At 44.3% G+C, this 11105-nt stretch overlaps 2 protein-coding genes across 3 annotated transcripts; one reads left to right on the top strand and one right to left on the bottom strand.

The window, feature by feature from the left end:
- Positions 1 to 1885: 1885 nt before the first annotated feature.
- Positions 1886 to 3530, top strand: LOC103975362 (zinc finger CCCH domain-containing protein 2-like). The gene has a single exon (XM_009390307.3). The coding sequence runs from the start codon at positions 1969 to 1971 to the stop codon at positions 3175 to 3177; it is 1209 nt and encodes a 402-aa protein (XP_009388582.2). The 5' UTR covers positions 1886 to 1968; the 3' UTR covers positions 3178 to 3530.
- A 1812-nt stretch (positions 3531 to 5342) lies between these two features.
- LOC103975363 (ATP-dependent 6-phosphofructokinase 6) lies at positions 5343 to 10652 on the bottom strand. 2 transcript variants are annotated; one of them, XM_009390310.3, is made up of 15 exons: positions 10526 to 10652; positions 10090 to 10301; positions 9603 to 9649; positions 9474 to 9513; positions 9256 to 9318; positions 9043 to 9180; positions 8507 to 8665; positions 8319 to 8372; positions 8122 to 8190; positions 7888 to 8017; positions 6938 to 6978; positions 6557 to 6781; positions 6229 to 6277; positions 5993 to 6147; positions 5343 to 5835 (listed from the first exon to the last, which is right to left on the bottom strand). In XM_009390310.3, exons 2-15 carry the CDS (start codon positions 10192 to 10194, stop codon positions 5638 to 5640), a joined length of 1473 nt encoding a protein of 490 aa, XP_009388585.2. In that variant the 5' UTR covers positions 10195 to 10301; positions 10526 to 10652; the 3' UTR covers positions 5343 to 5637. The 2 variants fall into 2 exon arrangements, with proteins under 2 accessions (XP_009388585.2, XP_009388583.2); XM_009390308.3 differs by lacking the exon at positions 10526 to 10652 and having other exon boundaries at positions 5412 to 5835; positions 10090 to 10466.
- Positions 10653 to 11105: the final 453 nt, after the last annotated feature.

Here is an 11105-nt window from a genome sequence, read left to right as displayed (position 1 = left end):
CTTCTCCATCTCTCTCTCCTCATCACACGATAATATGGCATGTTCTTCGGCCTTCAGAAAGGAAGGTTGGGCCTGTGTGCCAGCTCCCAGTACACAGGACAACAGGAACTGTTTACGTAGATTGTAGCAGAAGATACGAGGCTCGACATTATATTTGTAGTATCTTCAGCAAAGTTTCCATTAGTTGGAAGGTAGGCTTGACATTACATGTCTTGGTGTTTATCCAAATCACATCCATACATGTATTCACCCTATAAAGTTTATAAACCTTGGAATAAATGTCTTGCTAGAATAGCCTACATTCTTCTTTATCTGGCTGGACTAAGCTAGTCCCAGATACTTAAACTCTTCTTCTGCATGTTAATTATATCAAGTGGGACCTCATATTATTCCTGATCTCTGATACGTTAGCCTACGGTTCTTGGCACAGCAAATGCTACAGAGTTAGTCAACGACATTGACCACGGTGACCCGACCGCGTCACCAACGGCTGACAGCGCCCGCGGATCCTTCCTAACGAGTGCCGTCACTCTTCGGTTACTCTACCGCAACCCTCACCGCCGTTTTCTCCACCCCGCCCCTGGTTCACCCAGCTGGCCTTCCTACCTTGCGATTGGAGACAACGCGTCGGGACCCACGGCTGACCCACCAAAAGCGAAATGACTTGCGGTCTACCGGCCTACGGAAGGGATAAAGGTCGCATCCTAGGCGAAGCAAAGTGTGCGGCGTACGTAAAAAGCTGGCACGCCTAAAACGCCATCCTTCGTGTTCCGGTAACCTCCAAACTCGACTCGGAGAGAGAGAGAGAGAGAGAGAGAACCTCATCGACGAGCCCGTGGGTGGGGGCACGATAATGAGAGGATGCAGCCTTGGACGGGGATCGCGAGGCCGGTAGGCGTGGCATCGTCGACCACGTGGCGGCACGGCGTGGCCCTGCGCGTCGCTTCCGGCTGCCTGTCCTTTGATCCCTCGTGATGGGCGTGCCGCGTGGCACGACGCCGTACGTCCCGCATTGATTCCTCCTCCACCTCGCTTTAAAGCGAAGTGTCTCGTGGCAGTGTTTTGTTTCGCTGCTTGTTCTATATTCGGGCAGCGCGCTCCTTACCATGGTCCATCATAATCTGCGTGCATGAATGCCGTCGATCGCATCATGTTTCGCCATGAAATAAACAAACATTTCGTCACCTACAGGAGGGTAAAATACTGTATCAGGAACTACTGGGCCCACAGCACCGGTCTCGTCACTCGTGGTATCGAGTCATGGGTGCTGCTGGAGTAAATGACTTGGCCACATCCGTATGGAGACATAAAAATATTCTGCAGCTTGCGGTGACGGGATTTGGCTAATAGGCACCCGGGGCACCACCGTCGTTACCTAAATCGTACAGCGTATTAATGGCTCCACCTTCTTTAACCGTGCTCCTTAGGCGATATCAGCGAGCACCGACATTAACGACGACACTACAGCGAAGCAACGACTCGACATGACTCGATCGATGTGGCGCCTTCGTTGGGGTCGGAAGTCCGCACCAAGTGTGAACGTACGAGTCGAAGTAAAACAGTAATAATAATGACACTAGAAAATAAATCTGGTGAGTTCGAAGGGATTGGGGCCCAAAGACTGGTACGGGCCTGACACAGCCTCCTACTGCCTCCACGTGTCCCACCACCACCATTAAACCGCTTCTCCGCTAACCGCTCACTCTCCCGCCGTTTGCCTCCGGAACCACTCGGAGCTTTATACCTTGCTCTGCACCGCCTTGGTCCTTCGAACGCCGTTACTTTTGGCGTCCTGGTTCACGGTTACGTAGCTTAACTGAACCACAGTTATGGATCCTTAACCAGGGTCACCCTAGTAGTTTATAATCACCGCCTCCCCCCTCACCGATATCTCGCCCTGCGCCCAAATAGGTAGGCAAAAGAGAAGGTTGGTAGTGTGAGAGAGAGAGAGAGAGAGAGAGAGAGACGATGATGATGATGATGACGACGACGACGGGCGGAGACGGAGGGCAGCTTCGCTATCCCACGGTCCACGTCCCGCCGTGGTCATTGCCCTTCGAGAATATGGCGGCGGGGACCGACTATCACGTCACCGCCGCTGCTGGCGGCGGGGGTGTTGGTGGCCAAGAGTTTCCTTTCGAGGAGTCCACCTTCACAGCGTTGCAGAGGCAGCTTTCGTGCAAGGGCGAGGAGACGGGAGCGGAGGAAGAGGACGTGGAGGAGCCGGCCTCCGCCGTGGATGTGTACTCGTCGGACGAGTTCCGGATGTACGAGTTCAAGGTGCGCCGATGCGCGCGCGGGCGCTCCCACGACTGGACAGAGTGCCCCTTCGCTCACCCCGGCGAGAAGGCTCGGCGCCGGGATCCCAGGAAGTACCACTACTCCGGCGCGGCCTGTCCGGACTTCCGCAAGGGCGGCTGCAAGCGCGGCGACGCCTGCGAGTTCGCCCACGGGGTGTTCGAGTGCTGGCTCCATCCCGCGCGCTACCGGACGCAGCCATGCAAGGATGGCACCGCCTGCCGCCGCCGCGTCTGCTTCTTCGCCCACACACCTGACCAGCTCCGTGTCCTCCCGCAGCAGCAGCAGACGCCAACCAACGCATCGGCTACGGTGGAGTCGTACGATGGCTCGCCGCTGCTCCAGCAGGCGATGGAGTCTTACATTTCAAAGCACCTGATGTCCTCCTCGCCAACCTCCACATTGATGTCTCCGCCGATATCCTCGCCCTCGAACTCCCCACCGATGTCGCCGAGCACCGCGGCGCTCGGGCGGGCGTCGTGGTCGTTGGGAACATCCCCCAACGAGATCGTGGCCTCGATGCGGCAGCTGCAGCTCAGCAAGGCGAAGTCCGCGCCGAGTTCTTGGGGCTTCCAACTCGGTAGCACCCTGTTCGGATCGCCAAGAGGAACCGGAACCGGGTTCAGGGCCGATCTGTGCGGTCTGCCATCGATCCCAACGACGCCGGGGACGTGCGTTGGCGGACTCGCGTGGTTAGATGACATGAGCGGTGGTTCGGCGGAGGGGGAAGAGCCAGTGGAGAGAGTGGAGTCCGGGAGGGCCCTGAGGGCGAAGATCTTTGAGAAGCTGAGCAAAGAGTGCTGCGTGGCGAAGAGGGCGGAGGCGGCTCCGCCGATGCCGGCGCCCGACGTCGGGTGGGTGTCGGAGTTGGTGATGTAATCTGTAGATTTCATGGACGACCATAAATAGTGACGTCAGAAGAAACAACGAAGGCGGAGAGATGTGGTGTCTTTGTACATAGAAAACGGTGGCCTGTTTTGGGGATTCTGATGGAGGAAAACAAAGTGAAGGTGAAGTGATCGGTAAACACACCTGAAGATGGATTAGAGCGGCTGTGGAAATTTGTAGCTCCGATTGCTTTCAAGCTTCGTTATCACTGAGTCTATGCTACTACCTTTCTTCTTCTAATCTTATTTTGTCTTGTTATTTCAATGTTGAACCTGTAATTATCGATGTCATCTCCCGTCAATCTCACTGTTGTACATATATATATATATATGTTTGTTGAAGTATATGTCAGGAGTGGTTGCAGGTGGTTGGCATTGTTAAGTTGTTGGAATTTATAATAATAATTGGGTAATCAAATAGGAAAAATCATTTAATGAAGATACTCGAATTTTTCTTGGTCGGAGTCCAGCAGCACCCTCGGAGGAGGGCAACAGAGTTGGGGGACCCGCAAAGCCCTTTGCTCGCTTTGCTGTCTTCCGCAAACGCAAGAGAGAAGGAAGCCGTGCATTAACTTCTGTTACGCCCTTTTCATGATGCGGCAGAAGCAGCAGCAGCAGTGCGACTCAAGTCTCGCGTCTTTTCACGTGGTTAAAGCGTGGGACCGGCGTCCCTGACGTCGCACCCACCGGTCTTTTTAAGGCAAGGAAGAAGAATTAAGAGCGTCCTAATTCTTTGTTACCGGCTCTAATAAATCTGTGGCCGTCCGTCGTGGAGTCGTTATCGTCCACATCAACGGTGGGGATGTGGTCGTCACCCGAGAGTTAGGGCCCTACGACAGCGGGCTCCATGCAGCGTTTAGTGCGGGGCCCAACGGGAGAGGAGGGTGATGGCGTTGTTGGTCCTGTTATAGTCACTTTTGTCTCGGTTTACATGAACCCCAGTACTGAAACAGGTACGAGTGGGCCGTATCTCTTCTTCCCTCCAATCTAACCCAACAACAGATGAATAGCTGCGGTTCTTTTTTCTCCCATTATAGTTCGACTCACTTAATTTTAATGGCAAATTCTTATTTATATATATAAATATTTATTTTCATATAGTATTTTTTATCTCTTAAAAAGATGAAATTACCCTTAACCTTTGCCTTGTGACCTCCATCTTGTCACTCCTCTCTCCTCTTCCTCCATCGCCCTTGTTGATCATCATCTCCTCCTCCTCTATCTCCTTGCGCGCCCCTATCCTCGTCGTTCTCATCTGCATGTCATCATCGTTGTTGTCACCCATACACCCTCACCTTCATTGTCATCCTCGTGGGTTCGACACAAGTTCTTATGATTGTTGTCGTTGATGCCATGGCGAACACCAGTGAAGCTATTGGTTGTAGAGAGAGTCGGCTTCGGCCTTGGCCTTTGGCCCACTCCCCATGCCCAACCCTTGTTATCACTTTGTCATTGTACAATGCCTGACAAATCTGTACATAATTAGAGCAAATGTGATTTAATACGTAATAGGTCCCCAAGAGCCTTCGCTTCATTAAGCGAACAATGATAAGGGTGATGAACTTGGCTGAACTCTAGCACTAAGTGGACGATCGCAAGTGAGGACGATAATAAAAACACGCGATCAATAAGTAATTGAACGGGTGGAGAGTATGTAGGGACTCATGACTAAGTGCAATAGTATGGAGGCTAAGGATAATTTCTTTTTATTTTAGAAATAAGGGATACTCTATGAAAATAAATAAAAAAATGAGGATGGTAACTAGGAAAAATTAAAAATAAAAGGTTTATATTTGGAAAAATTACCCTAGCTTTAATCGAGACATCCATTAAATTGATTTAGGTTTAATATGAATAGAAAAATAAATGCCCGAAATTGAAAACTTAAACAATCGATTGTGATTTCAGTTTAGTTAGATCGATTTTAATAAGAATGCATATTATGGTTTAGAGTAGGGATCGAATCAAACAATAAAATTACTTATGCCATGTCTTAAAAGCCAATCACTTCAATTCCAAGATGGTTTCGCGATTCTAATTGGTGGAGGTAAGGAATCAGGAAAGAAATATAATTTCTTTTTAAGTTGTGGGATAAAGTTCGAAGATGCTTCGAATTGAAAGGCCCTCCAACTTAGAAATGCATATTCCCATAACGAGTAAATAAATGCTCGTAAACTTCATCTTATTCGAATACTGAAATACCTTAATTCTTTCACAACAGTAACATCCAAAAAAACCTTATTCTCTTTTGATCAAAACAATCGATACTTTAACTTACGAAACAGAAAAATTACAGCCAAATTGATTCCCGGAAAATTAACGGATAGTCATATCCGATCAGATCCACCATATACATAGCTCAAGCACAAGCATGCTTTCAAGAAGCATCTAATCCTCAATTAAGACAAATATAGCCTGAAGATTTTAAGAGCACTAGTCTCAGCTGGTGTTCTTAATTAGCCGAGGTGTCGAAATCAACCCCTACTCCATGACTATTCTCTTTGTCCGATAAGAGTGTTGGTGGCTCATCTTCCTTCTTGGCATCCTCAATGTCCTTTTGGCTAATAAAACTGGGTTGGTTAGTCGAAGAAAGAAGCCTTGCCCACATCCTATCAGTTATCACAACCTTATTCTGTTTCTCTGTAATCCTCTGCATAACCATGAAACAGAAAATTGTGGGACAAAGTGCTATAATCAGAAAAGAGCTTCAGCATTCCCAACATTGAAATCGAAGTCGACCCAATTAATGCCAATTACGTAGAACATCTACACACAAAAAAAAAAGCAAAAGAAAAGATGCTACTCACGTGAAATGGTATATAAGCATGTCTACCATTAACAGGACCAACAGTGAAACCAGTATATCCTGCCATGGTGCCATGCAATGCGCTATGGGCCAACAAAGTGCAGTAGACGTTGTCAGATGCATTGCTGGGAACTGCACGAATCATGTACGTAGGGTCTGCAATATAAACATGAATTCACATTGAATCATACTTAAAGCGAGTCAGATCCAGTGAAAGAATTCTGCTATGCTACATACCTATATATTTGAGATTTATAGCCATCTTTTGGTTTCTTGCAAAGTGATCCTGCAGTACACACAAGGTCAAAATGAGTAGTCGGAGGACTGTTCAATTATTTCCAGCTCAAAAAGAGTTCTCAAAGAACTATTCACTTATTTATAGTTGAAATGGATTGTGAGCTTGAAGATAGCCTTCTCATGTAGAAAAGACATTGATTAATGACTTTGCAAATTGTGATAACCCTATGCTAAAGTGGCCGGCAGTGTCAATTATGTTCCCTTAGACATACTACTCCTCTACTATTAAGGAGATCTTGTTATTAGAAGTCAGAATAAGAAAAGATACCTTTATCTTATGTGACAGCCACAGCCCAACATCAAGAAGTAGCTTATTTCCAGAAGCATCTTGATGCTCCATCGATCGCATACTTTCAGTGATCAGCTCTTGTCCTGCACCCTCAGCGACAACGATTACCATATGGCCATTCTCTTTAAGTCGCCTTTCAATGAATGCCAAAAGTCCACCCTTCCCTTGCATATGGAAAGGTGACTCAGGAATCAAGCAACAATCCTGGGGACAAAAAGTAGAATTATACACCTTCTTAGGAAAAAGAAGATGTTAACCTTGATACACAAGGAAAAATGAAACATCTCAGACAATTATTGCGCAGTTGACAAACAGATTAAAGTGATCAGACATGCAAAACAAACAAGACAAAATTCATACCACATCTCTGCTTGCAAGAGTAGCATACATTGCAATGAATCCTGCATCATCAAATTAGTTGAATGATCATTAGTAGAGATGATAGTCTACAGAGATGTATTTAGTAATGCAACTATTAGTTCCATAATTGCCTCTCAATCATAGTTCAGAATCAGCAACTATAAAAGATAGCACTCCAACAGTAATAATTAGATGCAGCTTCCTTGCAATTGGGAAATTCAACACTGATATGGCTGTTCTAAGAATTGATCAGAGGCTTACACATCTTTGTAAGTGAGTATTATGAAACCTTCCGACAAATTCCATGTATATCACATGCATTAAACCTAGATATGTGCACAAGCTACCAGATCATCGTGTTAAATTATCTACTAAAATTTCACATCAAGGTGAACATTTTCTGCTAATACATCATAGATTATTAGATCATACAACACATTAGTAAATGTTTGAACAATTGACATAACAATAAGCAGAATACATAAAAGCCAAAAAATATAGATAAAACAAAAGAGAGTACAAGACCTGAAGAAAGTTACATGCAAAGAGATTAAAACACCATGTAGATCCCACTCAGCCTAAAGTGAGGCAACTAAAATGTCTGTACCATGACAACAATCATGTCTTTACTACTTTTAACTCATTCATGGGACCAGTCTCATCTCTTACAAGCATCGATTAACATTTTGAACCAAAAGTGAGTCAGAATCAAGGTACACAATTGATAATGCCTCAACATCTTAAAGAGATTCAAAACCAGCAAATTAGTCTGATAATGTTACCCAAAAATTTATTTAGTTGCATAGGAACATGCAACATGCAAAGTCAGATATTATAATTCTTTCTAATGCTTGAAATCAATTTTATGTATATGTAGTCATTAGCTCTTTTGAATCTAATCTACATATGCATGCATGATTGCACAAGGCTAGTTAAGGGCTACAACTAACCGCTATTGCGACCCATTAGCTTCACAACACCTATACCATTCTCAACACTTTCTGCTTCGACATGTGCAGCATTTATTGCCCGTTGGGCCTCTTCAACAGCAGTGTCAAAACCAAAGGATTTGTCGATTTCCTGATTAAGTGGTCACAATGGGAAAAATGGTTAATACATAAATATCAATAAAGCAAAAGTTGACATGAATAATGAGTGTGAAGAAAATAGGGAGAGGAAAGTACCACAATGTCATTGTCTATGGTTTTTGGGATCCCAGCAACAGCAACCTTGAGGCCACGTCTTTGAATTTCCTGAAAATGGAATATGAGAGAATGAGCCAAAATAAAAACAACACTTTATTTTTCACAATAATAATAGATGAAATTTTAAAGACCTTTAGGAACTGAAGGATTAGAAGTAAATATACTCTCATAATTACCTCAAATATTACAGATGCACCCTTTTGTGTTCCATCACCTCCAATTATGTAGACCTAGCATAATAAAAAAGAAGAGTTATAATCTGTTGATACTGTTGTAAAAGAAGTAACTTCCTAATCTATGGATATTGGTTTGTGATTAAAAAATAAAAATAAAACATAAAGATTGTATATGTTATCTTGCTAACCTGATTAACACCACGATCCTCGATACTGTCAACTATCTTTGAAGTGTCATGACCACCTCTTGATGTGCCAAGAATCGTACCTCCTCGTTTGTGAATATCATTGACACTCTTGGGTGTCAAGTCAATGGTGTTGCAGGAATAAAAGCCTCTATATCCACCCTATAGATGCCACCAACTAAATTAGTTGACAGAAAGAAAAACATTTATCAAGGTGATTAAGAGGAGAAGATTTAATGTAAAGATCAATATCTAACCAAAATGACCATTGACTGAACCTAATGTTCTTGTGTCAGATAGTTAACTATTCAAAATGGATCTTGGTAGTCATGCAACCCCAGTCATCCTAGAGTTTAGACAATTTCAGTTTCCAAGTATTAAGTATCTAACATGACATGATTTCAGAAATGGTATGGGTTAGTAATTTGTGATTCATTAAAAGAACAAAAGCTACATAAGCTAGAAGCCACAAATTACACCAAGTCCTAGTCAACAAAATGAAACCATTCAGTAATAGAATTCAATAGGGAAACACTCACGTCTATCCCAATAATTTTGCGGACACCATACATGTCATATAAGCCACAGACTATTTCTCTGATCACCGTGTTAAGCCCAGGGCACAAACCTCCACATGTTACAATGCAAGCATGCACCTCATCTGATTCGAAGTACACCTGGAAAAATAAAAATAAAAATCAGTTTAGATGATTTTTGACAATTGCTAAAAGATAACATGCAGGAGACCCTACCCTTTGACGAGGCCCAGCACGTCGAAAATGTGTCCCTCTTGGGCTGTCCTTGTGAACCACAATCTATATTTAGAAAAGAGAGGGAGAGGGAAATTAGGTAACTAAATCTCAAGAATCAAACTATAATCAGTGCCAAAATTCTCTTTAATGCAGCACGAGATATCTGAAAATCACAATTTTCAAATTCAAAGATTACAGCTACTAATCTGACATATCACCTTCTGAGCCACCGTATCGTCTGCATTCACAAAATACTGCCTGCAACCACAAATAGCAGCAGTGTGGTGACTTTGGAATGTGCCAATGAGGGCAGAAGGCAGACTAAAAGGAAACGAAAAGGAAATTACTTGACGACTGAGTATGCCGGATTATTCTGCAGCGGATTTGGATAAGTCTACGAAAATAAATTACAAGTATCAGCCTTAAAGTCGATGGACGAAAGAAAAGATTCGTTATCTCTTGCAGAAATAGAATAGTCTCTGAGATATAAAGCGCGGAAAATGCACAAAGCCTTTTAATATAAGACAATGCAGGCACTAAAGTAGCAGCTGAAACACTGATACTATGGCATGACCACATCAAAAACCGAATAGTATCCGACAAAGAAAAGCCAGTAGGAACAATAAAGAGCGCTTAAGATATGAACTTCGAGCCAGAAAACCAGAAATCGATTTGCAGCAAGCTCATCGAGCAACAAATGAGTAACAAAGCCAGATAAAGGCGCAAAAACAGAGAAAAAGATACCAACTTTCAAAAAATTCTCCAATCCAAAGAAGAAGGGGGGAAAATAGATCAAACAATACCACGAAGGAAGCAAAGCGAAAGGGAACTCACAGGCAGATCGGGCAAGTAATCGGCGAGGTGGGGAACGTCCTCGAGAACGTAGCCCGCGTCCCCGCAGACGACCTTGGGCGGCGCCGTCTTCCCCTCCGAGCCCATCCTCCGGCGGTCCGACCGCACCCTTGGGACTCTCCCGTTGCTCGCTGACGAGAACGACGTGCGGAGATTGAGGTGGTTGGGTTTCCGGTGCCCGCCGCTCGATTCAACTGGAATGTTGTGCACGATCGGAGCATCAGGCAACGACCCCATGCAGATCGAAATGAATGGAGCGAGAGTGAGGTCAAAAGAAGAAGAAGAAGAAGAAGAAATAGATCGAGTAAGAATGATAGCAGGAAAAGGTGCTGATGTTGTTCGTGTTTGGGGAGATGGCTTACGGGAGGCGTCATATTTATAAGGAAGGAGGAAGAGATCGATAGGGGAAGTCAATTACCTCTCTCTCTTCTTTGCTTCTCTTTGTGCGCTTCTTCTCTTCCCTTCTTCCATTTTATTTCCCTTTCTGTGGGTTAAGATTTTGACGCTCGTTCGATTGCGATGGGGAAGAACACACGAAAGAAGTGGCACAAGCGGAGCACAACATGCCGGTGGAATTAGGTCTTGGATTCGGATCATATAACGATAATGCCACTGTGTGTTCTACTGTTTTAATGGGAAGTTTAAATGTGAAATTTTGTTTTCTTTTTCTTGTAATATTTTCCTAAACAAAAATAAAAGAATATGAACCCTAGTAAAAGATCCCTCCCAAGTCACTACTTATTTTTTCAGGAACAATAATATTTTGGAAGTGAATTATTTAAAAGATGATTACATTTTAAAAAACATAATTTAAATTACTTCCAACATTTTAAAGTGAATTTACAAGCCACCCTTTATATGATCCTTGGACAGTTTGCGAAGTTGGCGGGTTTTGGACTCCTGTAGAACGGGAGGAATACTGAAACTAGCCGTCATATTTGACTGAAACCACGTAACTGCCATCGATTCATCATACATGCACGTGCCAAGCTGGTCCA

This window comes from Musa acuminata, chromosome BXJ3-2, assembly GCF_036884655.1.
Source record: "Musa acuminata AAA Group cultivar baxijiao chromosome BXJ3-2, Cavendish_Baxijiao_AAA, whole genome shotgun sequence".
NCBI lineage: Eukaryota > Viridiplantae > Streptophyta > Magnoliopsida > Zingiberales > Musaceae > Musa > Musa acuminata.
The sequence above is the reverse complement of the archived record's forward strand: the minus strand, read 5'-3'. Positions and strand labels throughout refer to the sequence as shown.